At 60.7% G+C, this 26,439-nt stretch overlaps 3 protein-coding genes across 6 annotated transcripts; 1 reads left to right on the forward strand and 2 right to left on the reverse strand.

The window, feature by feature from the left end:
* Window positions 1-609: 609 nt before the first annotated feature.
* Window positions 610-5,567, reverse strand: ATAT1 (alpha tubulin acetyltransferase 1). Of its 4 annotated transcripts, none has more exons than XM_030510797.2 (10): window positions 5,359-5,550; window positions 5,094-5,154; window positions 3,862-3,953; window positions 2,633-2,693; window positions 2,444-2,557; window positions 2,256-2,357; window positions 1,534-1,579; window positions 1,378-1,452; window positions 764-1,249; window positions 610-700 (listed from the first exon to the last, which is right to left on the reverse strand). In XM_030510797.2, exons 1-9 carry the CDS (start codon window positions 5,454-5,456, stop codon window positions 774-776), a joined length of 1,125 nt encoding a protein of 374 aa, XP_030366657.1. In that variant the 5' UTR covers window positions 5,457-5,550; the 3' UTR covers window positions 610-700; window positions 764-773. The 4 variants fall into 4 exon arrangements, with proteins under 4 accessions (XP_030366657.1, XP_030366658.1, XP_030366656.1 ...); XM_030510798.2 differs by having other exon boundaries at window positions 641-959; window positions 1,099-1,249; window positions 5,359-5,567; XM_030510796.2 differs by lacking the exon at window positions 610-700 and having other exon boundaries at window positions 708-1,249.
* Window positions 5,568-5,954: 387 nt separating this feature from the next.
* MRPS18B (mitochondrial ribosomal protein S18B) lies at window positions 5,955-9,687 on the reverse strand. The gene is made up of 7 exons (XM_030510776.1): window positions 9,578-9,687; window positions 9,213-9,304; window positions 7,820-7,917; window positions 7,205-7,273; window positions 7,050-7,116; window positions 6,363-6,422; window positions 5,955-6,277 (listed from the first exon to the last, which is right to left on the reverse strand). Exons 1-7 carry the CDS (start codon window positions 9,685-9,687, stop codon window positions 5,955-5,957), a joined length of 819 nt encoding a protein of 272 aa, XP_030366636.1.
* Window positions 9,349-25,754, forward strand: PPP1R10 (protein phosphatase 1 regulatory subunit 10). Its single transcript, XM_030510804.1, has 19 exons — window positions 9,349-9,940; window positions 10,380-11,087; window positions 14,674-14,792; window positions 14,876-14,962; window positions 15,052-15,187; window positions 15,962-16,013; window positions 16,768-16,845; window positions 16,939-17,109; window positions 17,192-17,294; window positions 19,775-19,884; window positions 20,005-20,105; window positions 20,195-20,342; window positions 20,425-20,580; window positions 20,663-20,909; window positions 21,723-21,798; window positions 21,891-22,082; window positions 22,179-22,284; window positions 23,022-23,117; window positions 25,552-25,754. The coding sequence occupies exons 3-19, from the start codon at window positions 14,686-14,688 to the stop codon at window positions 25,659-25,661; spliced, it is 2,076 nt and encodes a 691-aa protein (XP_030366664.1). The 5' UTR covers window positions 9,349-9,940; window positions 10,380-11,087; window positions 14,674-14,685; the 3' UTR covers window positions 25,662-25,754.
* The last annotated feature ends 685 nt before the right edge of the window (window positions 25,755-26,439 follow it).

Here is a 26,439-nt window from a genome sequence, read left to right on the forward strand (position 1 = left end):
ATAGGGCAGGAATGGGTCCCCACTGGAGTTATGGGGTGAGGACGGGCACCCATGGGGCAGGAATGGGTCCCCATTGGAGTTATCGGGTGAGCACAGGCTCCTATGGGGCAGGAATGGGTCCCAGTTGGAGCTGTGGGGTGAGGACGGGCACCCATAGGGCAGGAATGGGTCCCCATTGGAGTTATGGGGTGAGGATGGGCACCCATAGGGCAGGAATGGGTCCCCATTGGAGGTGTGGGGTGAGGATGGGCACCCATAGGGCAGGAATGGGTCCCCATTGGAGGTGTGGGGTGAGGATGGGCACCCATAGGGCAGGAATGGGTCCCCACTGGAGTTATGGGGTGAAGATGGGCACCCATGGGGGCTATATGGGGCAGCACCTGGCACCCACTGCGGCAGTGGGGCAGGGCCAGGCACCCGTGGTGGCTGTGGGGCACGAATTGGGACCCCCCCAGTGGGGCTGTGGGGTTGGGACGGGCACTTCCAGGGGCTGGGGAGTGGGGCCAGGCACCTGTGGGGCAGGAACAGGCACCTATGGGGCAGGGACAGGCACCTGTGGGGCAGGAACAGGCACCTGTGGGGCAGGGACAGGCACCTGTGGGGCAGGAACAGGCACCTGTGGGGCAGGAACAGGCACCTATGGGGCAGGGACAGGCACCTGTGGGGCAGGAACAGGCACCTATGGGGCAGGGACAGGCACCTGTGGGGCAGGAACAGGCACCTGTGGGGCAGGAACAGGCACCTGTGGGGCAGGAACAGGCACCCCCAGGGAGCTATGGGGCAGGAAGACAACATTGTAGGGCAGGGACACGCACCCCACTGGAGCTGTGGGGCAAGGAACGGGCACCCATAGGGGCTCTGAGGCCCCCCCCCAGCAGCCACAAGCCCCCCCACGGCCCTGCCATGGGGGGGGGGGGGGGAGCTGCTGTGGGGCTCAGCGGCCGACGCGCCCGAGCGAGCTGCAGGGGAAGGGGGGTATGGGGGGGGGGATATAAAAAGGGGGGGGGGAAGAAAAGAGCGAAGGGAGAGAGGAAAAGGGGTGAAAACCGGGATTCACCCCAGTGACAGCGGGATAAAGGAGCAGCGGGATGGACCCACCTGGAGCGGCGCGGGGGGGCCGCGCTGTCGGGGTGCCCCCCCCCATCGCGGCGCAGCAGGAAGGGCCGGAGGCTGCCCCGCAGCGGGGACCCCCCCGCCCGGCCCGGGCTCAGGTTGAAGGGCCACGGAGGCTCCGCCTCCTCTCGCAGGACTGCACGGGATTGGTTGAGAGGGTGAAGCTCCGCCCCCTTATGGGGGGGTACCCCCCGCTTTGTGTACCCCCCCAAACCCCCCCACTTTGCACCCCCAAACCCTCCCCCCCCCCCGTTGCTCACTTACAATCACGCTCTGACAGCGAGTAGGGTTTGATCTGCTCCTCGGGGCGCTTGGGGGGCGGGCGGCGGGGGGGGGGCGCTGTGGGGGGGGGGTTAATGTGGGGTGCAGGAGCAGTGACCCCCCAATAGCCCCCTATGGGCCCCCCCCCCCCAAACTCACCGGGGCGGTTGGAGAAGAAGCCTTCGAAGATGACGAAGTTGTTCACCTGAAAGAGGGGATTTTGGGGGGGATTTGCCCCCCCAGGGGGTGAATTTAGGGGGGATTTGCACTTTATGGGGTGAATTTAGGGGTGATTTGCCCTTTAAGGGGTGGATTTAGGGGTAATTTGCCCCTTCATGGGGTGAATTTAGGGGGAATTTGCCCCCCACGGGGTAAATTTAGGGGAAATTTACCCTTTATGGGGTGAATTTAAGGACAATTTGCCCCCCCAGTGTAAATTTAGGGGTGATTTGCCCCCCCATGGGGTAAATTTGGGGGTGATTTGCCCTTTATGGGGTGAATTTAAGGACGATTTGCCCCCCCCAGTGTAAATTTAGGGGGGATTTGCCCCCTATGGGGTAAATTTAGGGGGGATTTACCCCCCATGGGGTGAATTTAGGGGTGATTTGCCCCCTATGGGGTGAATTCAGGGCTGATTTGCCCCCCCCCCGCTGTAAATTTAGGGGTGATTTACCCTTTATGGGGTTAATTAAGGACAGATTTACCCCCCCACGGTGTAAATTTAGGGCCAATTCACCCCCCAAGCACATTTCTATGGGTCTACCCCCCTTATGCTTAACCCACACAACCATTCCCCACAAACAGCGACCAAACTAACACCATACAACGGGGTGGGGGGGGGGGGGGCCCCCAAAACCCCCCCCGTTGTGCCCCCCCCTTACCTGGGGGATGGCATCGACCAGCCCGTAGTGCTTGTGCAGGAAAGCCAGGAGCTTCTGCGAGGGTCTGTCCACAGCCAAGCGCCAGGGCTCCACCCTCTCGCTCTATGGGGTGATGGAGGGGTTGGGGGGGGTCCCCAGGGTCTGGTTTTGGGGGGGGGGGTGTTTTGGGGTGTCCCCCCCCCCGTTACCTGCAGCATGTGGTGGAAGAGCTCGCGGCCGTAGCCGTGGCGCTGCAGCGACTCGTGGATGTAGAAGTCGAGCACACAAAGGGGCTCCGCTTCGTTGTGGGCACCGGAGCGGTCCTGGGGGGCGCGGGGGGGGTTAATATGGGGGGACATGGGGGGTTGGGTGCGTGTGTGTCCCCCCCCTGCACTCACCAGGAGGAAAAGCTTCTTGTAGCCGACCTTGAGGAAGCCGATGACGGCGCCTTTGGGGGGGCTGGGGGGGAAATGGGGGGGTTGTGGGGGTTTATGGGGGGGTTATGGGGGGAGAGTGGGGGTCTATGGGGGGGGTTATGGGGGTCTATGGGGGGGTTATGGGGGTCTATGAGGCTGAATAGGGGGTTATGGGGGTCAATGGGGGGTTATGGGGGGAGAGTAGGGGTCTATGGGGGGTTATGGGGGAGTTATGGGGGTCTATGGGGGGTTATGGGGGGAGGATGGGGGGTAGAATGAGGTGTTATGGGTGGAGAATAGGGGGTTGTGGGGGGAGAAGGGGGGTTATGGGGGGAGAAGGGAGCTAAATAGCGGGTTATAGGGGTCAAGGGGGGTTAGGGGGAGTGAACGGGGCGGTTATGGGGGGTAATAGAGGGTTATGGGGACTCTATGAGACATTATGGGGGGTGAATGGGGTGGTTATGGGGGAGTTATGGGGGTAGAATGGGGGGTTATGGGGGGAGAATGGGGGGTTATGGGGGGAGAAGGGGGCTAAATAGTGGGTTATGGGGGTCAAGGGGGGTTGAGGGAGTGAATAGGGGGGTTATGGGTGGTAATAGGGGGTTATGGGGGGTCTATGAGGGGTTATGGGGGGTCAATGGGGCTGAATAGGGGATTATGGAGGTCAATGGGGGGGCTATGGGGGTCAGTGGGGAGTTATGGGGACTCAAGGGAGGCTATGGGGACTCAATGGGGAGCTATGGGGGGTTAATGGGGGGGCTATGGGGGAATCAGTGGGGAGTTATGGGGGAGTTATCGGGGCATCAATGGGGGGCTATGGGGGAATCAGTGGGAGGGTTAAGGGGGATCAAGGCGAGAGTTAGGGAGAAGTTAATGGGGGTGCTATGGGGTGCTGTGGGGCGCTATGGGGGGCTATGGGGCGCTATGGGGGGGCTATGGGGGGCTATGGGGGTGCTATGGGGCGCTATGGGGGTGCTATGGGGCGCTATGGGGCGCTGTGGGGGGCTATGGGGCGCTGTGGGGGCTCAGTGGGGGGCTATGGGGCGCTGTGGGGGCTCAGTGGGCTCAGGGGGGGGCTGTGGGGGCTCAGTGGGGGGCTCAGTGGGCTCAGTGGGGCGCTGTGGGGGTTCAGTGGGGCGCTGTGGGGGGCTATGGGGCGCTGTGGGGGCTCAGTGGGGCGCTATGGGGCCCGATGTGGGGCACAGGCTCACCCCCGGCCCTCGGTGTCGCGCAGGATGTAGAGCACGTGGCGGTTGCTCTCCATGCGCGTGGCGCTGGTCACGGGGGACGGGAGGCCCTGCGCCTGGGGGAGGGGCTGTTACCCCCCAGCGCCCCCCACTGCCCCCAGCGACCCCCATCTGCCCCCTCACTGCTCCCCATTGACCCCCAGCACCCACATCTGCCCCCCCACTGCCCCCCAGCACCCCACATCTGCCCCCCCACTGCCCCCCATCTGCCCCCCATTGACCCCCAGCACCCCACATCTGCCCCCCAGCGCCCCACATTGACCCCCAGCGCCCCCCATTGACCCCCAGCACCACCCCATTGCCTCCCATCACCCCCCTATTGTCCTCTATAGCCCCCCCATAAACCCCCTATTGCTCCCTATTGCCTCCCATCCCCCCCCATTGCCCCCTATAGCCCCCCCATCACCCCGCTATTGCTGTCTATTGTCTCCCATCACCCCGTTACTGCCCCTATAGCCCCCCATAACCCTCCCATCACCCCCTTATTGCCCCCCATTCACTCTCCATTGCCCCCCATCACCTCCCTATTGCCCCCTACAGCCCCCCATCCCCTCTTATTGCCCCCCATCACCCTTCCATTGTCCACTATAGCCCCCCATCAACCCCCTATTGCCCCCATCACACCCCCATTGACTCCTATAGCCCCCCATCACCCCCTTAATGCCCCCCATTCACTCCCCATTGCCCCCCCATCAACCCCCTATTGCCTCCCATCCCCTCTTATTGCCCCCATTGCCCCCCATAACCCTCCCATTGTTCCCTATAGTCCCCCATTACCCCCTTATTACCCCTCCTTCGCTTCTCATTGCCTCCCATCACCCCCCCACTGCCCCCTATAGCCCCCCCATCAACCCCCTATTGCCTCCCGTCCCCTCTTATTGCCCCCCATCACTCCCCTATTGCCCCATAGCCCCCCATCATCTCCCCATTGTCCACTATAGCCCCCCCATCAACCCCCCATTGTCCCTTATAGCCCCCCATCTCCCCCTTATTGCCCCCCATTGTTCCTTATAGCCCCCCATCATCCCCCCATTGTCCCCTATAGCCCCCCATCACCCCCTTATTGCCCCCCATTGTCCCCTATAGCCCCCCATCACCCCCTTATTGCCTCCCATTCACCCCCTATAGCCTCCCATCATCCTCCCATTGTCCACTATAGCCCCCCATCACCCCCCTATCACCCCCCATCGCCCCACCTTGGCCGAGGCCTTGCCCAGCTCATCAATGACCGTCCTCAGCTGCTGCTCCAGGTCCCCGCTGCTCCATGGGGAGGGGGGGGACACACACACTCGGTCACCCCGAACCCCCCCATTGCCCCCAGGCAGGGGGGTAACGATGGGCCCCGTTACCCCCCCCCCGGCCCGGGACACGGGTCCGCCACTGTCCCAGCATGCCCCGCGCTGCCCTCCCCACTGTATCCCAGCATGCGCCGGGCGGGCCGCGGCCCCGCGGTGCCGTTACCGATGGGCGGGCCCGGGCCGCCCCGCGGGCCGCAGGTGCTGGTCCACGACGCAGAACCGGTCGCCCAGCACCGGTGCTAAGTCGAAGGGGAACTCCATGGCCGCTGGTACCGGGCCCGGGCCCGGCGCCGCCGCCGCCGCTTCCTCCTTCCCCCGCCGGGCCCGGCCCCGCCGAGCACCGCTAGCCACGCCCCTTAGCAACCGCGCAGCCAATGGCGACCCACGCTTAGCCCTCCTTTAGTAACGGACCCCGCCTAGCCCCGCCTTTTAGCAACCGCGCAGCCAATCGCGACCCGGGCTTACCCCTCCCTTAGCAACGGAGCCGCGCCCGGCCCCTATAGCCACGCCCCTTAGCGACCACGTAGCCAATGGCGACCCGCGCTTAGCCCTCCCTTAGCAACGGACCCCACCCGGCCCCGCCCCTTAGCGACCACGCAGCCAATGGCGACCCGCGCTTAGCCCGCCCTTAGCAACGGAGCCCCGCCCTCCCTCTCGGCCGCAAGGCCTGCTGGGATATATCCCCCCTCTAGCCACACACGTGCGGTAGTTGCGCGCCGCCATTTTGTGCCCCGGCGGCCATTTTGTGAGCTCCGTGCCTCAGTTTCCCCACGTGGAAAAAGAAATGGGGGGCAACGGCTTTGGGGGGAGGGGGGCAAAGAAGCGCTTTATTCCATGGAGGGGGTCCCCGGGGGGGTCCCCACCGGGGGGGGGGGGGCCTGCTCCTTCCTTGAGATAGTCCCTGTAGAGGCGCCGGACGCGGGCGACGGCGGCGGCGGGGGGGGGCTGCCACTCGTACCAGGGGTACCAAGGGCGGCCGGGGGCCAGGGTGGGCGCCGGGGGGGTCCTGGTGACGGCCGGGTGCTGGTTGGAGAAGTCGTCGCGGGGCGCGGGCACGAAGGGCACCTGCAGCCATAGGAGACCTGTGGGGGGGTGATGGGGGTGAGGAGCTTGGGGGGGGACACCCATGGGTGCTGGGGGTGCCACGCACCCTCCCTGCCCGCTCACCGTGGTCCTGCGCCTGCGTGATGGCCTTGGAGAGGAGCTTGTGCTGCTGCATGCACACACCTGGATGGGAGCGATGCGGGATCGTCAGAGCACCCATGGGTGTCACTAGAGCGCCCGTGGGTGCACCTCATAGCGTACATGGGTGTTGCTATACCGCCTGTGTCACTATAGTGCCCGTGGGTGTCACTATAGCACCATTGGCCATTACAGCACCTATGGGTGTCACTATACAGCTCATGGGTGCCACTATAGCGGCTACAGATGCTATTATAGCACTTACGGGTGTCACTATAGCACCTATGGATACCACTATAGTGCCTATGGGTGCCATTATAGTACTTACGGGTGTCACTGAAGCACCCATGGGTGTCACTATACAGCTCATGGGTGTCAATATAGCACACAAGTGTCACTGTAGCACCCATGGGTGCCCTCACAGCACCTATGGGTGTCACTAGAGCACCCATGGGTGTCACTATAGCACCCATAAATGTTACTATAGCACCCATGGGTGCCCTCACAGCATCTATGGGTGTCACTATAGCACTTACAGGTATCACTATAGCACACGAGTGTCACTGTAGCACCCATGGGTGCCCTCGCAGCACCTATGGGTGTCACTATAGCACCCATGAGTGTCACTACAGCACCCATGGGGTCACTAGAGCACCCATGGGTGCCCCCTACCTGTGCGTGTGGGGTGGAAGACGATGCCTGAGTGGGGGCAGATGAACTGGTCCAGGAGCTTCACGTTCTGTGGGGAGGAAGAGGGGGAAATGGGGAGGAAAAGGGGGCGCAGGGGGTGGGGGGACCCCCCTAAACGCTGCCGCCCCCCAACTTACCCGATAATCCACATGGAGGTTGCGGTCCCGGCAGATGGGGCAGGGGTTTCCCACCCGCTTCCCCTTGCGCTGGAGGGGGGGATATGGTCAGAGGGGACCCCCCAGCCCCACATTTCCCCCCCCAGCCCCACATTTCCCCCCCTAGATCCACATTCCCCCCCCAGCCCCACATTTCCCCCGCTAAATCCACATTTTCCCCCCTCCAGCCCCACATTTCCCCCCCTAGATCCACATTTCCCCCCCCAGCCCCACATTTCCCCCCTAGATCCACATTTCCTCCCCCCAGCCCCACATTTCCCCCCCTAGACCCACATTTCCTCCACCCAGCCCCACATTTCCCCCCTAAATCCACATTTCCCCCCCTCCAGCCCCACTTTTCTCCCCCTAAACCCCCATTTCCTCCCTCCAGCCCCACGTTTCCCCTCCTAGACCCACATTTCCTTCCTCCAGCCCCACGTTTCCCCTCCTAGACCCACATTTCCTCCCTCCAGCCCCACATTTCCCCCCCTAAACCCACATTTCCTCCCCCCAGCCCCACATTTCTCCTCCTAGACCCACATTTCCCCCCCTCCAACCCCACATTTCCCCCTCCAGCCCCACATTCCCCCCCCATACCAGACAGGCCTTGCGGGTGCGCTGGGGGGGGATGGCTCCTTTGTGGTTGCGGCGGTAGCCAAACCAGACGGGCTGGTCGCCATAGGTGGCGCGGTACTCTGGGGGGGGGCACAACATGGGGGGTTTGGGGGGGTTTTGGGGTGGTTTGGGTTGTTTGGGGGGGTTTTGGGGTGTTTTGAGGTGATTTTGGGGGTGGTTTTGGGGTGATTTTGGGTTGCTTTTGGGGTTGTTTTGTGGGATTTTGGTGTTTTGGGGCGATTTTGGGTTGGTTTTGGGGTGATTTGGGGGTATTTTGGGGTGGTTTTGGTACGTTTTGGGGGGTTTCTTATGTTTTGGGGTGATCTTGGGGTGGTTTTGGGGTTGTTTGGGTTGTTTGGGGGTGTTTTGGCATGGTTCGGGGGTTGTTTGGGTTGATTTTGGGGTGGTTTTGGGTTCTTTGGGTGGTTTTGGGGGTTTTTGGTGTGTTTTGGGGTGTTTCGGGGGTTGGTTTGGGGGGGTTTGGTGAGTTTTGGGTGTTTTTGCGATGTTTTGGGATGTTTTGGGGTGGTTTTGGTCTGTTTTGGGGTTTTTTGTTATGTTTTGGGGTGATCTTGAGGTGGTTTTGGGGTTGTTTTGGGGTATTTTGGTGTGTTTTGGGGTGATTTGGGGGTTATTTTGGTTGGTTTGGAGTGATCTTGGGGTGATTTTGGGGTTAATTGGGTTGTTTTGAGGTGATCTTGGGGTAGTTTTGGGGTTCTTTGGATTGTTTCGGAGGGTTTGGTGTGTTTTGGGGTGATTTTGGGGTTATTTGGGTTATTTTGGAGGTGGTTTTGGTGTGTTTTGGGGTGGTTTCGGGGTGTCCTGGGGTGGTTTTGGGGTTGTTTGGGTTGATTTTGGGGTGGTTTTGGGGCGGTTTTGGTGTGTTTTGGGGTGTTTTTGGGGTTGTTTCGGGGGGTTTTGGTGAGTTTTGGGTGTTTTTGCGACATTTTGGGGTATTTTGGACGGTTTTTGGTCTGTTTTGAGGGGTTTTGTTGTGTTTTGGAGTGACTTTGGGGTGGTTTTGGGGTTGCTTGAGTTGTTTTGGGGGTTTTGGGGGGGTTGGGAGTGGTTTTGGTGGGTTTTGGTGTGTTTTGGGTGGTGCTGGTGGGTTTTGGGGTGGTTTGGGGATGTTTCGGGGTCTTTTGGGGTGGTTTTGGGGGTTTTAGTGTATTTTGGGGTTGTTTGGGTTGGCTTGGGGTGACCTTGAGGTGATGTTGGGGTTGTTTTGGGGTGTTTTGGGCGTGTTTTTGGGTATTTTTGGGTGTTTTGGGGCATTTTTTGGGTGTTTTTTTGGGTGTTTTGGGGTGTTTTGGGGCGTTTTTGGGGTGTTTTGGGGTGTTTTTGGGGTGTGGGGACCCCCTGCACCCCCCGATACCTTCGCTCTCCAGGTACTCCCAGGGCCGCTCCTCGTAGGGGCTCGGGGGGGGGTTTGGCTGTTTCCTGGGTGCTGCAGAGCCGGGGTGTGCCCTGGGGGGGGTGTTGTGACGTCATTGCCGTGACGTCATTTGCAGTGACGTCACAGCACGATGCTGGGCCCCCCCCAAATGAACCCCTCCTAATAACGATCCTCCCCCCACCGCGAGCGCTCTGACGTCACACCGCGCCCTGCCACGGTGACGCCCGCTATGACGTCACACCCCGCGCCCCTCCCCGTGACCGGATCGCCTGCACGTGGCAGCGTCCCGGGGCCCGGCCCGATCCCATCCGATCCCTCCCGATCCGAACCCATCCGATCCCCACCCCCGCTCCCGCCTCGCTCCCGGCCTCACCCGGCCCCACAGCGGCCTCCCCAGTCCCCGCAGGCCGACGCCGGCCGCCCTCATCAGCGCCATCCCCGTGGGCAGCGCCATCTTGCCGCACGCCCCTCCTCCTTAGAGTAGACTCAGGGGCGGGGCAAGGGCGCCGCCATCTTGTTGTACGGCCCCACCTCCGCGCATGCGCAGCGCCGGCCGCTCGAATTAAAACTGCGCCACATCGCCGGGGGAGCGGGTGGCCACTCACCCGCTACGCGCATGCTCTGAGGGGGCGTGGCCACGGGGGGCGTGGCTCCATATAAAAGGCGCCGCCCGCGCCGCCCGCCGCCATTCTGAGGGCTGGGTGGAGGTGAGTAGAGACCTGCGGCCGTGGGGGGGGGGACGGGACCCCGGTTTTGGGTGCTGGGGGGGCCCCTTTTGCGCTTCCATCATCCCTTCGCATTGACAACATAGCGTGTGCCCCCCCCTTTCCCCATCCCCCGCCGTTTTGGGTGGGGGGGTGCGTGTGGGGCGCGCCGCGAGGGGGGGGGTGCTCCCTCAGCGCTGAGGTAAAACACCCCCCCTGCCGTTTAAAACGCGATTTCCTTCGGCTTTTTTACCCCCCTCCCCCTTTAAAAGCGTTAAACCGGGGATGAGTGCTAATCATTTCGTGTCTTTTCTTCTTTGCTTCTCATTTTTTCCCGTTTTTATTTATTGTGCCCCCCCCATACCCATCCCCAATCCCTTTTTTTTTGTTTTTTTTTTTTTTTTCCTTTGTTTCTCCTTTTTTTTCTTTTCCCCCGCTCCAGGTTTGGTTGACTCTGGAGAGACGCCGTCGCCTTGGCCACGAGAAAAACCAAAACACAAAAAAAGCAAACACCAGCACCACAAAACAAAACAAAACAACATCAAAAACAAACAAACAAAGAACAAAAACAAACAACAAAAAATATATATATATATACAAAACAAAAAGGGGAGGGAAAAAAAAAGCTTTCTTCCCCCCTTTCCCCTTTCCCATTTCCCTTCTTCCTTTCTCCCTTTTCCTCCCCGTTCCCAACCTTCCCGCTCCCATCCCGGTGCCGTGGAAGAGCCGCCATCGCAGCCTCCGTCCTTTGGACCGTCCTTGGGAAGCCGTTGCAAACCTGAAGGAAACTGCCACTTAAAAAACATAAATTCCCCCATTTTCTTGTGCCCCCCCCTTTAAAATCCAAAGGGAACCCCCCCACCAAAACCAACTCCCTGAATTTTTGCTCTTTTTAATATTTTTTCCCTTTTTTTTTTCTTTTTTTTTTCCGAGTTTTTTCATCTTCCTCCTTTTTTCGGCCAAAAAACCACCCGCGTAGGGAGAACCCCCCCAAAACCCCCCCTTTGACCCCCCCATTTGCAGCCCAAGCGGCGCTGCCTTTTTTCCGAGCCATGCCCCATTCCCAAGCAGCTCTTTTTTGCCTCTGAGCACCCCACCAATGCCAAAATCCAAACCTTGAAGCGCTGTCGGCGAGCAAAATAATTGGATAGTAAGTGTTGAATTTCCAACCAGCTCAACCCCCCCCCTTTAAATTTAACCCCCCCCCCCACCCCAAAAAACCAGCCAAAGACAAGGGGAGGAAGATCCCTGTTGGAGGAGATAGGCTTGACCAAAGAGGTTCAACTGATTCGGGGCTATCGGGTCCAAAAGCCGCGGGTGCAGGTTCAGGAGCTCCCCCCCCCCCCCCCCCAAAAAAAACCCCCCAAACCCCCCCAAAAAGGGGCTTTTTTAATGGGGTTTAAGCAATCTGTACATAAAGATTGCCCCCCGGGGGGGGGGGGTGGCGGTGGGGGGGGGATTGGATGGGAAATTTGGGGAAGGAGGGAGGGGAAGGAATTTGGGGGGGGGGGGTGGGAGGAAGGGGGGGGGCGCGAAGGGGGATGCTCAAAAGTTGATTTATTTTCTCATTTCTTTGTGTTTTTTAGGTGCCATTTTAGGATTGGTTTTTTGCGCAGAGAGCCGGGGGGGGGCGGTTAAAAGGTGGTTTCAATGCTTTTTGGGGGGGGGGGTGGGTGTTGCGATGTAGCAATAAAGCTCAGGCAGGTTTAGCCGGACCCAAAATCCTGCTTTTTGCGAGCGAAAACCAAAGAGTTTGCTTAAAAAAACACCTTTAAAACCCAATTTCACCCCCCCCCCCCCTTTATAAAGGAAGCGCCGGGGCCAAGATGGCGCCGCCGCTCGCCCGCTCTTTGTCTTTGCCTTTAACTCCTTTGCCTCCCTTTCCCCCCCCCCCTTATTATTTCATAGCTATTTATTCCATTACAGGTTGGGGGGGGGCGCTGAACCCCCTTTTAATACCAATTTTGGGGGGGGGGGGGTCCTTATCTCGTTTAATAGGCGGCTTAATGGAAGGGGTGGGGGGGGTGGTTGTGGTTGACTTGGCGTCCGCGGTGTTGCAAGTGAATGGGGTGGGGGGGGGTGTTTTCGGTGTATTGATGTTAATATGTGTTCCCCCCCCTCCTTTTTAAGCAACCCCCCCCCAAAACCCCCCCCAATTTGGTTGTTTTTGGGCTCTAAGATGGCGCCTGGGCCTCGCCGCCGGCCCTGGCTGATGCAACCACCCAAACCCCTCCCACCGCGCCGCCGGCCAGGGCCCCCCCAGACCTTCCCCCCCCCCCCCCCCCCCTTATCCCTGCTTTTCCCTTCACCCCCCCCCTTTTCCCTTCCTTTATCCCAATCCCCTTCCCTTAAATCCTCCCTTTAACCCCCCCCCCCAAGCTTTCGTCCGCAGGATCCTGGTGCCGCGCAGAGTCGGACCCTGCGGGCGCTGCTTGTGTTGGAGCTTGTGCCAAAACCCCCCCTTTTTTTTTTCCTCCTTCAAAAAAAGCAGGATTTTCCCATCGTTTTCCTCATTATCCCCCCTTTTCGGTGCTTTTCGAGGACTCCCCATGGATTTCGGGGGGGGGTTGTGGTGTTTCGGGTGGGGGGTTTGCTTCTATCTCTATGTGTTGCTGTTGAGGGGGGGAAGCAGCGTTGGCGAGCGACTGATAACCTTGACTTTATCATGACAGGGAAATGCTATCACTGGGCATGACCCCCCCCCAAAACCAACCCTTTTTGGGGGGGGTGCCCCCCCAAATTCCTCCTTTTATCCCACTTTCCCGTGAGTTTGCCCCCCCTTGGCAGCGCGGAGGTGCTGCTTTGGGAGCACAACTTGCTTTTAGCACAGCACAAGGCAGGGGAAGAGCAGCACAAAGCGGGTAAGCAACCAAAACCCCCCCCTTTTTTGGCTCTCGAGCCCATTTCCACCACTTGCATCCTTGAATCCAGGCTTTTGGAATAAATCCACCCCCCCCAACCCCCCAAAATCCTTCTTTTTGGGCTCTTTCCCATCCGTATCCCGGTGCATGCGGCTGCGCTGGCTCCGGAGCTGGGTTCAATCCTTCCCTTCCCTGCCCCAACCAACCACGCGAATCCGAAGCTTTTTGCTTAAATCCAGACAAAATTCCATCAAATTTAGGCCTTTTATTGGGAAAATGAAACATTTGGGATCAACCCCCCCCAAATTAAACCCCAGGGAACAGCCTTTCCCTCCCCAATGTGCTCTCCAGTGATAGCATTTCCCTTGGGGGGGGGCACAGCGGGCTGCCCCCCCCCAACTTGTGCTTTTGGGGTCTGCATGACCCCCCCCTTTAAGAAATGGGGGGTTTGTCCCCCCAAAACAGCATTTGGGGGGGGGGGAAGTGACCCAAAGTGGTTTCAAACCGTGGTGATGGCAATGGGGGGGCCAGGCCTGCTTTGGTTGCTGATAGAGCTGGACCAAAGCTGTGGTGCCCCCCCCAGTTTGGGGGGGGTGGTTTGCCCCCCACCCCTCTGGGGGGGTGATTTACCCCCATTGGGGGGGGCTCGGTGTGTTTTGGGGTCCCTTCTCCCCGTCCTGGTGGTGGTTGAGCGGCTTCACCCCATTGGGGGGGTGCTGGTGGCTGTTGGGTCAATGTTTGCTGCCGTGTGACCCCCCCAAAACATGGGGGGGGGGGGGCACAAAACCCTCTCCAAGCTGTGGCTGGGGCCCCCCCATCATTTGGGGCACCCCATATTCCCCCCCCAACCATGGTCAAATCGGGGGTCAAAGGTTACAAAGGCCTTTGTGCCTTCAAGCAGCCTTTTGGGGTTAATGAATTGCCCCCAATTAGTAGGTTTTTTTTTGGGGGGGCGTATTTTGGGGGGGTTCATGCTCCATTTAACCTGCTCTTGTGTCTTTACAGAGGCTCAGCCTGTACCTGCCTCAGCACCCCCCAAAATACCCCCCAAAGTGGGGGCTCTGCTGCTGTATCCTTTAACCAACCTGGACTAACGAAGCCCCAGCTCATTCCTTAAGGATTAAATGGGGGGGGGGGGGCTACACTTATGGCCCCCCCATATTGGTATTTGGGGGGGGGGGGGCAGCACTTGGGGGCTGTTTGGACCCCCCCAATCAGGGCCAGCCCCACTTCTGCCCTCATTAACTAAGCCAGGCTTAATGAACCCAGAGCAGCTTCTCATTAAGGAGCTGCTTAATGACCCCCCCCCACGTGACCCCCCCCTCGGGCTGGCTCATTACCGGGGGGGGGGGGTGGGGGGGGAAGTAGTGACTTATTCATTAATAGGTGGAGGAGTCATTAATTAGCTGCAGGAGTCATTAACGAGGTGATGGGGTTAATGCAATGGGAGGGGGGATACCCCTAATTCTTGCCCCCCCCTTTGCGCCGCCGTGTCCCCCCCCCTCCTTGCGCCGATGTCCTTGTGTTGTGTCCCCTCATTAAGCACCGCCCATTAATTACCCCTTTTGGGGGGGGGGTGTCAAAGTGGGGGTGCTGCCCCCCCCCCCCAATGAGCTTGGGGGGGTCCATCCCTTGCTATTGACTCCTCCCTTGGGGTGACAATGCTATTAATGGGGGGGTGCCCCCCCCCACTTTGGTGTCCTTTAGGGGTCCCTTGGACCCCCCCCTTACTTGTTGCAGGCACATTTTGGGGGTGATTCCTCCTGTTTTGGTGTTGTCACAGTGTTACAAGGAAAGAACACAGGGTTTGGAGGGGGGGGGGGTCACTGTTGTCCTAACCCCCCCCTTTTCCTCTTGTGTCCCCCCCCATTCCAGGGCTCTCCTGCCATGGGCTCGGGCCCCATCGATCCCAAGGAGCTCCTCAAGGGCTTGGATTGCTTCCTGGGCCGCGATGGCGAGGTCAAGAGCATGGAGGGCATCACCAAGATCTTCAAGTGAGTGTGTGTGCCCCCCCCCCCCCCCCCCCGGGTCACTGTGACCCCCGGGGGGGCGCTGACACCCCCGTTGTCACCCTCAGCCTGATGAAGGACTCGCAGAAGCTGGTGAGTCGCTGCATCTACCTGAACATCCTGCTGCAGACCCGCGCCCAGGACATCCTGGCCAAGTAAGAGGGGGCACCCAAAAACCGGGGGGTGGGGGGGGACACCCCCTTCCTGCCCGGATCCTAAGGGATTCCCCCCCCCTTTTCCGCAGGTTTATCCGCATTGGGGGTTACAAGCTGCTCAATACGTGGCTCACCAGCTCCAAAGCCTCCAACAACGTGCCCTTCCTGCAGCAGATCCTGCTCACGCTCCAGCACCTGCCGCTCACTGTCGACCACCTCAAACAGGTCGGGGGGGGCTTCTGGGTGCCCTTGGGGTGCCCTTTGGATGCCTTTGGGGGGCTTCTGGGTGCCTTTGGGGGGCTTCTGGGTGCCTTTGGGGGGCTTCTGGGTGCCTTTGGGTGCCCTTTGGATGCCTTTGGGGGGCTTCTGGGTGCCTTTGGGGGGCTTCTTGGTGCCCTTTGGGTGCCCTTTGGGTGCCTTTGGGGCCTTCTGGGTGCCTTTGGCTCAGTTTTGGGTGGCTTTTGGGTCCTTTTGGGTGGGTTTTGGGTCCCTTTGAGTGGCTTTTGGGTCCCCTGGGGTGGCTATATGATCCATTTGGGTGGCTTTTGGTTGCCTTTGGGTGCCTTTTGGATCCTTTGGGTGCCATTTTGGTCCCCTTTGGGTGTCTTTTGGGTCCCTTTGGGTGCCTTTAGTTCCCTTTGGGTGTTTTTTGGGTCCTTTTGGGTGCTTTTTGGGTGCCTTCTGGATCCCTCTGGGTGCCTTTTGGGTCCCTTTGGGTGCCTTTTGGGTCCCTTTGGGTGCCTTTTGCGTTCCCTTTGGGTGCTTTTTGGATCCCTTTGGGTGCCTTTCTGGATCCCTGTGGGTGCCTTTTGGTGCCTTCTGGGTCCCTTTGGGTGGCTTTTGGATTCCTTTTTGGGCTCTTTGGGTGCTTTTGGGTTCCTCTGGGATGGCTTTATGACCCCTTTGGGTGCCTTTTGTGTCCCTCTGGGTGCCTTTTGGTCCCCTTTGGGTGCCTTTTGGGTCCGTTTGGGTGCCGCTCACCCCGTCTGCCCCTTGCAGAACAACACAGCCAAGCTGGTGAAGCAGCTCAGCAAGTCCAGCGATGATGAAGGTGAGCCCCCCCCATAGACCCCCTTTAACCCCTTCAGACCCCCCTAAACCCCCCTTTAACCTTTTCAGACCCCCTAAAGCCCCCCCAAAACCCCTTCACGCCCTCCCAAACCCCATTTAACCATTTCAGACCTCCCCAAAACCCCCCTTTAATCTCTTCAGAGCCCCCTAAACCCCCCTTTAACCCCTTCAGTCTTCTCTTTAACCCCCCTTTACCCCCCAACCCCCACCAAAACCCCCCTTTAATCCTTTCAGACCCCCCAAAACCCCCATTTAACGCCTTCAGACCCCCTAAAACCCCCCCAAACCCCCCTTTAACCTCTTCAGACCTCCCCAAACCCACCTTTAACCCCCCCAAAACCCCTCTTTAACCCCCCTTTAAACCCTTCAGACCCCCCCAAACCCCCCTTTAACCCCTTCAGACCTCCCCAAACCCCCCTTTAACCCCTTCAGATCCCCTAAAATCCCCCCAAAACCCCTCTATAATCCTTTCAGACCCCCCCAAAACTCCCCTAAACCCCCCTTCAGACTCCCCCAAAACGCACCTTTAACCCCTTCAGACCCCCTAAAACCCCCTTTTAACTCCTCCAAACTCCTCTTTAACCCCCATTTACCCCCCCAAAACCCCCCCAAACCCCTCTTTAACCCCCATTTACCCCCCCAAACCCCGTTTTAACCCCTTCAGCCCCCCCAAACCCCCCTTTAACCCCTCCAGCCCCCCCCCAACCCCCTTTTCAACCCCTTTCCCCCCGCAGAGCTGCGCCGTCTCGCCTCCATCCTGGTCAGCGACTGGATGGGTGTCATCCGCTCCCAGAGCAGCACCCAACCTAGTGGTGAGCCCCCCCCCAGCACCCCAGCACCCCCTTTCCCCCCCCCCCATATCCCAACAGCCCCATCTCACCCTTTTCCCTTGGGATTCGCTGCAGAACGGGATAAAAAGAAGCGGAAAGAGGAAAGCAAGAGCAAAACCCCTGCTCAGGAGAAACCCCAAGAGGCCAAACCCGAGGCTAAAACCGAGGAGATGCCGGAGAAAAAGAGGGAGAAACCCAAATCCCTGCGGACCACCGCGCCCAGCCACGCCAAGTTCCGCTCCACAGGTCATTCCCTTGGGAATTGTGGCCTCTTGCAGGGGGAGTTTGAGGCTTTTTGCCCCCCTCTAACGTTGATCCACCCCCCCAGGGCTGGAGATGGAGACGCCGTCCTTAGTGCCCCTGAAGAAGCTGAACTCTGCTGCCAGCGCTGAGAAGTACAGCCTGAAGCCCATGCCCATCAAGAGGCAAAAGTGAGGCTGGGGGGGGGCTTTGGGGCAGCTTTTGGGGGGTCTCAGGGTGGGTTTTGGGGTCCCAGGGCTGGTTTTGGGTGTCCCAGGGCAGGTTTTGGGTGTTTTAGGGCTGGTTTTGGGTGTCTCAGGGCTGGTTTTAGGCTGCTCAACGCCAGGTTTAGGGTGCTCAGGGCTGCTTTTGGCTGCTTAGGACAGGTTTGGGGTGTGTCAGGGCTGGTTTTGGGGTGCTCAGGGGTGGTTTTGGGGTCCCAGGGCTGATTTTGGTTGTCCCAGGGCTGGTTTTTGGTGTCTTGGAGCTGTTTTTAGGGTGCTCAGGGCTGCTTTATGGTGCTCAGGGCTCATTTTGGGGTCTCAGGGCTGGTTTTGGGTGTCTCGAGGCCAGTTTTAGGGTGCTCGAGGCCAGTTTTAGGGTGCTCAGGGCTTCTTTTGGCTGCTTGGGGCTGGTTTTGGGATGCTCAGGGCTGGTTTTGCGTGTCCTAGGGCTGGTTTTTGGTGCTCAGGGCTGGTTTCGGGGTCCCAGGGCTGGTTTTGGGGTGCTCAGGGCTGGTTTGGGGTGCTCAGGGCTGGTTTGGGCATCCCAGGGCTGGTTTTAGGGTGCTCAGGACTGGCTTCGGGGTCCCAGGGTTTGGTTTAGGGTGCTCAGAGCCAGTTTTTTGTGTCTCAGGGCTGGTTTTGGGGTGCTCAGGGCTTGTTTTGGCTGATTAGGGCTGGTTTTGGGTGTCTAAGGACTGGTTTTAGGGTGCTCGGCTGGTTTTGGGGTGCTCGGGGCTGGTTTTAGGTGTCTCAGAGCTGGTTTTAGGGTGCTCAGGGCTGCTTTTGGGTGTCCTAGAGCTGCTTTTCGGGTGCTCAAGGCCGTTTTCGGGGTGCTCAGGCCGTTTTCGGGGTGCTCAGGGCTGCTTTTGGGGTGCTCAGGGCTGCTTTTGGGTGTCCCAGAGCTGTTTTTAGGCTGCTCAGGGCCAGTTTTAAGCTGCTCAAGGCCACTTTTTGGGTGTTCAGGTCCAGTTTTAGACTGCTCAGGACCAGTTTTCGGGTGCTCAGGGCCACTTTTCGGGTGCTCAAGGCTGCTTTTAGGGTGCTCAGGGCCAGTTTTTGGGTGCTCAAGGCAGCTTTTGGAGTCTTAGGGCTAGTTTTAGGGTCCCAGGCCTCCTTTTCGGGTGCTTAGAGCTGGTTTTAGTTGCTTAGGGCAGGTTTGGGGTGTGTCAGGGCTGCTTTTCGGGTGCTCAAGGCCACTTTTAGGGTGCTCGGGGCCACTTTCGGACTCCTAGGGCAAGTTTTGGGGTCCCAGGCCTGGTTTTAGGGTGCTCAGGGCCAGTTTTAAGCTGCTCAAGGCCACTTTTAGGCTGCTCAAGGTCCCTTTTTGGGTGCTGGGGGCCCCTTTTTGGGTGCTCGGGGCCCCTTTTTGGGTGCTCAAGGCCACTTTTTGGGTGCTCAAGTCTGCTTTAGGGTGCTCAGGGCCACTTTCGGACTCTTAGGGCTAGTTTTGGGGTCTCAGGCCTGGTTTTAGGGTGCTCAGGGCCACTTTTCGGGTGCTCAGGGCCGCTTTTTGGGTGCTCAAGTCCGCTTTTTGGGTGCTCAGGGCCACTTTTTGGGTGCTCAAGTCCACTTTTTGGGTGCTCAGGGCCGCTTTTTGGGTGCTCAAGTCCGCTTTTTGGGTGCTCAGGGCCACTTTTCGGGTGCTCAAGTCCGCTTTTTGGGTGCTCAGGGCCACTTTCGGACTCTTAGGGCTAGTTTTGGGGTCCCAGGCCTGCTTTTAGGGTGCTCAGGGCCCGTTTTTGGGTGCTCAGGGCCACTTTTTGGGTGCTCAGGCCCACTTTTTGGGTGCTCAGGGCCACTTTTCGGGTGCTCACGTCTGCTTTTAGGGTGCTCAGGGCCACTTTTGGAATCTCGGGGCTAGTTTTGGGGTCCCAGGCCTGGTTTTAGGGTGCTCAGGGCCCCTTTTCGGGTGCTGAAGGCCACTTTTCGGGTGCTCACGTCTGCTTTTAGGGTGCTCAGGGCCACTTTCGGACTCTTAGGGCTAGTTTTGGGGTCCCAGGCCTGGTTTTAGGCTGCTCAGGGCCCCTTTTAGGCTGCTCAGGGCCAGTTTTAGGGTGCTCAGGTCCAATTTTCGGGTGCTCAGGGCCACTTTTCGGGTGCTAAAGTCCGCTTTTAGGGTGCTCAGGGCCCGTTTTTGGGACTCTTAGGGCTAGTTTTGGGGTCCCAGGCCTGGTTTTAGGCTGCTCAGGGCCCCTTTTCGGGTGCTCAGGGCCACTTTTCGGGTGCTCAAGTCTGCTTTTAGGGTGCTCAGGGCCATTTTTCGTGTGCTCAGGGCCAGTTTTTGGGTGCTCAAGGCTGCTTTTAGGGTGCTCAAGGCTGCTTTTAGGGTGCTCAAGGCCACCTTTAGGCTGCTCAGGGCCCCTTTTCGGGTGCTCAAGGCCCCTTTTCGGGTGCTGGGGGCCCCTTTTCGGGTGCCCCCCCCTCACCCCTCCCTTGCCCTCCTCCAGCCTCTCCTCCAGCGCTGGCGACGTCCCCCCCGCCGAGAAGAAGTACAAGCCCCTGAACACGGCCCCCAACGCCACCAAGGAGATCAAAGTGAAGATCATCCCTCCCCAGCGTGAGTTTGGGGGGGGGGGAACACCCCAATTTTGGGGGGGGGGCACCCCATTTTGGGGGGGTGGGGATGACACAGCTTTGGGGTAACCCCCTTTTTGGGGGCCCCCCCCCCCCCCCCCAGCCATGGAGGGTCTCGGCTTCCTCGACGCCCTCAACTCCGCTCCCATCCCCGGCATCAAGATCAAGAAGAAGAAGAAGGTTTTATCCCCGACGGCGGCCAAGGTGAGGGCGAGATTCCCGGGATAACGGCGCCTTTTCCTTGGATACGGGAGCCTCTGCCTTATCCCGGTGTTTTCCTGCTCTTCCCACAGCCCAGCCCCTTCGAGGGGAAGGCAGCTCCTGAAGCCACCTCCACCAAACCCTCGTCTCCGGAGCCCGCCGCGGCCTCCGAGCCCATGGATACGGATCGGCCGGGAACGCCGGTTCCCGCCGTGGAAGTGCCGGAGCCGATGGAGACGAGTGAGTGTGGGACAAGGCAGCGAGAATCCCATGGGATGACGGGGTGGGGAAGGGTGCTGAGCTCTTCCTTGTTCCCTTCCAGGCTCCTCGGAGGCGGGCGGTGATGCCAAAAACCTGGAAAACCCCTTGGAAAGCGGGCAGCTCACTAAGAAAGGCCGCAAGAAGAAGACAGTGAGTTGGCCGGAGGAGGGAAAACTCCGGGAATACTTCTACTTTGAGCTGGATGAAACGGAACGAGGTGAGCCCTAAGCTTTCCCTATGGATGGAGGGCTGTCGGGGAAAGGGGTATCCCGGAGGTGATCCCGGAATTCCTTGCCTAGTGAACGTGAACAAGATCAAGGATTTTGGGGAAGCGGCCAAGCGGGAGATGCTGAAGGACCGGCAGGCCTTCGAGACGGCGCGGCGCCTCAGCCACGATGCCATGGAGGAAAAGGTGCCTTGGATGTATCCCAAAGTCCTGGATCTCCCGGCTCCGCTCGTGGTGCCGGGCAGCGGGAGCCGGGAACGCTTCACCCAGGCCGAGAGGGAGAAGGGGATCCTGCAGGAGCTCTTCCTGTCCAAAGAGAGGTGAGCGCATCCCGTGGGATCGGCCCCCGTTTGTCCTCGCAGCTGCTGCTTCCCGCTTGGGATCCCGTTCCCGATGTCAGTGGGGGGGGGAGAGGATGGAGCTGGGATCCCGGAGGAGCAATCCGGCTGCTCTGGATCCACTCGGCAGCATCGGGATTGGGCACATGGAGGCGGCTTCCTCGGGGTGTGCGGGGCTCGGATCCCTTGGGATCCGGAGCTGGATGGTTCCAGGATCCCTTGGGATGCAGAGCCGGGTGGCCCCGGGATCCCTTGGGATGCAGAGCTGGATGGTTCCAGGATCCCTTGGGATGCAGAGCTGGGTGGCCCTGGGATCCCTTGGGATGCAGAGCCGGGTGGCCCCGGGATCCCTTGGGATGCAGAGCTGGGTGGCCCCATGATCCCTTGGGATGCAGAGCTGGGTGGTTCCAGGATCCCTTGGGATCCCAGGCTGGAATGGAGCCGCGCACCGGGATCAGGGGCTGGATTGCTCCTGGTGTGAGGAGCTGTAGGGATCCAGGGGCCGGATCCCAAAGGATCTGTGAACATGTGGAGCCGGGGGGGGGGTGGCTGCTGGAGGCCACATCCTTTGGGATCTTGGAGGGGTGTGGAATTGGGAGCTAAAGCCTTGGGGGGGTGGGGCACAGCAGGATCCCTGAGGATCCAAAGTTGGGAGCTGGATCCTTGAGGATCTTTGGGGGACAGGACAAGGGGATCCCGCAGGAATAGATGCTTCAGGGCAGGGGGGAGGCCACTGGATATCCCGATCCCGAAGAATCCCGAAGGATCCACCAACCCCTTTCCCTCCCTTCCCAGTGTTCCCGACAGCCCCCACGAGCCCGATCCCGAATCCTACGAGCCGCTTCCTCCCAAGCTGATCCCTTTGGATGAGGTAAACCCAAGCTCCCAACACCCCCCCATCCCCAAATCCCACCCCCCCCCCCATTCCCATCATTCCCAACCTCTTCCTCACCCCTTCCCCAGGACTGCTCCAGCGACGAGGTGCCTTATCCCGACGGATTGGAGCCGGGAGCAGCTTCCCCCTCTCCGGAAGCCGGCGCCAAGCTCCCGCCCGTCCTGGCCAACCTGATGGGAAGCGTCGGAGCCGGGAAGAGCCCCCAGGGGCCGGCTCCCGGCGCCGGCATCAACATGCAGGAGATCCTGAGCTCCATCATGGTACCTGCCCCCCATTCCCGAGGGATTCAGGGATGTGGGATCCAGGGGGGGACCCCCCCATTAAGCCGCTGTCTCTGTCCCCCCCCCCCACCCTAGGGTGGCCCCAGCACCCATAAAGCCGAGGAGCTGCTCAAGCAACCGGATTACTCGGATAAGATCAAGCATCTCCTGGGGAATCTGCAGGCGCCGGGGCCTGGAGGAGGTGAGGGGATATCGGGAATGCCGGGGGGGATATCGGGAATGCCGGGGGGGGACATTGGGAATGCCAAAGGGGGGGATATTGGGATATGGAGGCGGGAGGAGGGTGTAGTCCTGGGGGAGATGGTGGCTTAGGGGCACGGTGGGGACGCTGTTCCCTATTCCAACAGGGATTTAGGGATGGATTTGGGTTGGGAATGTGATGGGAACACTGGTCCATGTTCCAACAGGGATTTAGGGATGGATTTGGGTTGGGAATGCAATAGGGACACTGGTTCCTGTTCCAACAAGGATTTAGGGATGGATTTGGGTTGGGAATGCAATAGGGACACTGGTCCGTGTCCCAACAGGGATTTAGGGATGGATTTGGGTTGGGAACATGATGGGGACACTGGTCCATGTCCCAGCAGGGATTTAGGGATGGATTTGGCTTGGGAATACCATGGGGACACCGTTCCCTGTTCCAACAGGGATATAGGGATGGATTTGGCTTGGGAACACAATAGGGACAGGGATGGGAATGTGATGGGGACACGGTCCTGGCAGGGCCATTGGGAATGTCTTCGGGACACTGGTTCCTGCTCCAGCAGGGATTTAGGGATACCTTTGGCTTGGGAATGCGATGGGAACACTGGTCCCTGTCCCAGCAGGGATTTAGGGATACCTTAAGGGGGGGTGTGTGTGTGTATGTTGGGGTGTCCCCCCTTTCCCTAACCCCCCCTTTTTACCCCCCCCCCCCAGTGCCCCACGGCTTGCTGGGCCCCGGCCCCATGGCCAACGGCTTCCCGCCCGGCCCCAAGGCCCTGCAGCACTTCCCCCCGGGGGGGCCCATGCCAGGTAAGCACCCCCCAAAGGGGGGCACAGACACCCCAAAACCCCCCCAAACCCCCCCCCTCACCCCCAACCCCCCCTCACCCCTCTCTTCTCTTTCCCCTTCCAGGACCCCACGGAGGCGGCGGTGGGGGGGGGGCCCCGGCCTCCCCCCAGGCCCGGGGGGGGGGGGGATGGGAGGAGGCGGCCCCCGCCTTTTGGGGCCGCCCCCCCCGCCCCCCCCCCCTCAACGCGGCGGCGGCGACTTTTGGGACCCCCCCGAAGCCGGAGGAGGGGGGGGGGGAGGGGGTGGGGGAGGGGGATCGCTCCGCGGGGGGGGGGAGGAGGAGGGGGCGGGGGGGGATGCGCGGTGGGGGAGGGGGCGGGGGGGGCCCCCCCTTCCATCGCCCCCGCGGGCGGAGCGGCGCCGAGCCCCCCCCGCCCCCCCCGCCGCCCCCTCCTCCCCCCCCTCCCCCCTACCGGTGCCGCGGGGGGGGCCGCAGCGGGGGGCCCCCCCCTAGTGGGGGCGGGGGGGGCGCGAGGGGGGGCCCCCCCGGCGAGCACGTCCGAGGTCACCCCGGAGAGCACCCCCGGGGCCACGGCGGAGGCCACGGAGGAGGTAAATGTGGGGCGGGGGGGGGCGGCGGCGGGGGGGGGGCTTGGTTATGGGGGGGGCCCGGCCCCGGCCCTGGCTGGGAGGGGCCTGTGGGTGCCCCCTCCCCCCCGCCCCCCCCGCCCCCCCCTTTCTTACCGCGGTGGCGGGGGGGGGAGCCCCCCCCTCCCCATCACCCCCTGGAGCCCCCCGGGCCGTGGGGCAGGGGCCCCGATTGGCGCCGGCCCCCGATGGGGCTCTAGGGCAGGGAGAGAAGTGGGGGGCGGAGGGGTGTGGGGTGTGTCCGTCGTACCCCCCCCCCCCATCGCTCTCAGCCCCATAGAGGAGTGAGGGGGGAAGGGAGAGCCCCCCACCCCATAGCCGCAGGGTAGCTGTGGGGCTGGGGGGGGAGAGGGGAAGGAGGAAGGCGTGCTGGGTGTTAAACCCGGCTCGAGGGCAGGATCTATGGGGCTGTGACCCATAGCTGCCCGCAGGGACCAGCTCAGCCCCGGTGGCAAGTCTGTGGGGCAGAGAGAGGGGCGCTATGGGGCTCAACGGCTGCCCCATAGCAGGGCAGCCCCATTAGGGATGCAGTGGGTCCAGCACCAGCAGGCTATAGGGCAGGGGAAGGGGTGCTGTGGGGCGTACAGCCACCCCATAGGGGACGCAGCAGCTCCAGCACCAGGCTATAGGGCAGAGATGGGGGCACTGTGGGGCTCACATCTATCCCAGAGTGGGTCGGCCCCATAGGGAACGCAGCACCACCAGGCTATAGGGCAGAGAGCAGGGCGCTGTGGGGCCTGCCCCATAGCGGGAGCAGCTCCAGCATGGGGCTATAGGGCAGGGATAGGGGGCGCTGTGGGGCTCCCAGCAGCAAGCTATAGGGCAGGGATTGGGGTGCTGTGGGGCTCGCAGCACCCCACAGTGGACGCAGCAGCACCAGGGCAGAGATCAGAGAGCCCTGTGGGGCCAATAGCCGCCCCATAGAGGGTCAGCCCCATATGGGACGCAGCAGCTCCAGCACCACTCTGTGGGGCAGGGATCAGGGTGCTGTGGGGCTCAACAGCCACCCCATAGAGGGTCAGCCCCATAGAAGACACAGAGGCTCCAGCACCCGTCTATGGGGCAGAGAGAACCTGTGGGGCCAACCGCTACCCCATGGGGGGCGCAGCATCACCAGTCTATAGGGCAGAGATCAGAGCCCTGTGGGGGGCCACCAGCCACCCCACAGTGGGTCAGCCCCATAGGGGGCGCACCAGTCTATAGGGCAGAGATAACCTGTGGGGCCAACAGCTACCCTATAGAGGGTCAGCCCCATAGAAGACACAGAGGCTTCAGCACCAGTCTGTGGGGCAGAGATAACCTGTGGGGCCACCAGCCACCCTATAGTGGGTCAGCCCCATAGGGGACGCAGAGACTCCAGCGCCACTCTATAGGGTAGAGACAACTTGTGGGGCCAACCGCAACCCCATTGGGGGACTCAGCATCACCAGTCTATAGGGCAGAGATCAGAGCCCTGTGTGGGGCCACCAGCCACCCCACAGTGGGTCAGCCCCATAGAGGGCGTATCACTCTATAGGGCAGAGATCAGAGCCCTATGGGGGCCCTATAGGCGAGCAATCTCAGGGGGGCTCCCCCCCAACCACCGCCAGCCCCTCGCTCAGCGCCCCCCTCCTCCCTCCGCAGCGCTTCCATGGGGCCCGTTGCTGCCCCACAGCTGCCCCGCTCCCCCATAACCAACCCCGTCCCTTCCAAGCGCCGCCGCTGCTGCCGCCGTGGGGCCGGGGCCGCCGTGGGGCCGGGGCGCCGGCGCCTGACGCCCCCTTTTCCTCCCTGCCCCCTATGTGCCCCCTTTCTTGTCTCACGCAGACAGGTCGAGCCGCGCCGTCTGTCGCCACTTCATGCTGAGGGGCAGCTGCAGGTACGAGAACAACTGTGCCTTCTACCACCCCGGCGTCAACGGGCCCCCCCGGCCGTAGCCCTTCCTCCCCACATCCATCTTCTTCCTCACCCCCTTCCCCTTCCTCTTCCTCACCCTCGCGCTGCAGCCACCACGTTTATGGCTTCTATGAGGCCTCTTGTGATGCCCCCCCCCCCCCCCATATCCCGGCGCTGATGTGAACCCCCCCCATGGTGTTAAACCCCCCCCCCCAATGTTAAATCTGCCCCCCCCACCCCGAGAAGTGCAAAGCTATGGGGTGGAAGTGGCTGTGATGGGGTAGGAGTGGGCGCCTAAGTGTTAAGAGCTGGTTATGGGGTGGTAATGCCCGCTTATGGGGTGGTAATACCCACTTATGGGGTGTTCATAGCCACTTATGGGGTGTTCATAGCCACTTATGGGGTGTTCATAGCCACCTATGGGGTGTTAATAGCTGCTTATGGGGTGTTAACAGCCACCTAAGGGGTGTTAATACTCATCTATGGGGCAGAGTTATCCACCTAAGGGGTGTTAATACCCATCTATGGGGCAGAGTTATCTCCCTCAGGGGGTTTTAATAGCCACCTAAGGGGTATTAACACCCATCTATGGGGCAGAGTTACCCACCTAAGGGGTGTTAATACCCATCTATGGGGCACAGTTACCCCCTTCAGGTTGTTAATACCCACCTAAGGGGTGTTAACACCCATCTGTGGGGCAGAGGTATCCCCCTAAGGGCTGTTAATACCCATGTGTGGGGCAGAGTTACCCCCTTCAGGTTATTAATACCCACCTAGGGGATGTTAACACCCATCTATGGGGCAGAGTTACCCCCCTCC

This window comes from Strigops habroptila, unplaced genomic scaffold (assembly GCF_004027225.2).
Source record: "Strigops habroptila isolate Jane unplaced genomic scaffold, bStrHab1.2.pri NC_044299.1_ctg1, whole genome shotgun sequence".
Classification (NCBI taxonomy): domain Eukaryota; kingdom Metazoa; phylum Chordata; class Aves; order Psittaciformes; family Psittacidae; genus Strigops; species Strigops habroptila.

What these genes read in the sequence shown, in the direction of transcription:
- ATAT1 (XM_030510797.2), bottom strand. Translation starts at nt 5,456, where the DNA reads ATGGAGTTCCCCTTCGACTTAGCACCGGTGCTGGGCGACCGGTTCTGC. An exon ending in CGGCCCGGGCCCGCCCATCG is followed by an intron (nt 5,155 to 5,358) that starts GTAACGGCACCG and finishes CCCATGGAGCAG; the next exon opens with CGGGGACCTGGAGCAGCAGC. An exon ending in TGGGCAAGGCCTCGGCCAAG is followed by an intron (nt 3,954 to 5,093) that starts GTGGGGCGATGG and finishes CCCCTCCCCCAG; the next exon opens with GCGCAGGGCCTCCCGTCCCC.
- MRPS18B (XM_030510776.1), bottom strand. Translation starts at nt 9,687, where the DNA reads ATGGCGCTGCCCACGGGGATGGCGCTGATGAGGGCGGCCGGCGTCGGC. An exon ending in GCACCCGCAAGGCCTGTCTG is followed by an intron (nt 7,274 to 7,819) that starts GTATGGGGGGGG and finishes CCCCCCCTCCAG; the next exon opens with CGCAAGGGGAAGCGGGTGGG. An exon ending in ACCTCCATGTGGATTATCGG is followed by an intron (nt 7,117 to 7,204) that starts GTAAGTTGGGGG and finishes TCCTCCCCACAG; the next exon opens with AACGTGAAGCTCCTGGACCA.
- PPP1R10 (XM_030510804.1), top strand. Translation starts at nt 14,686, where the DNA reads ATGGGCTCGGGCCCCATCGATCCCAAGGAGCTCCTCAAGGGCTTGGAT. An exon ending in GAAGATCATCCCTCCCCAGC is followed by an intron (nt 19,885 to 20,004) that starts GTGAGTTTGGGG and finishes CCCCCCCCCCAG; the next exon opens with CCATGGAGGGTCTCGGCTTC. An exon ending in GGCGCCGGGGCCTGGAGGAG is followed by an intron (nt 22,285 to 23,021) that starts GTGAGGGGATAT and finishes CCCCCCCCCCAG; the next exon opens with TGCCCCACGGCTTGCTGGGC.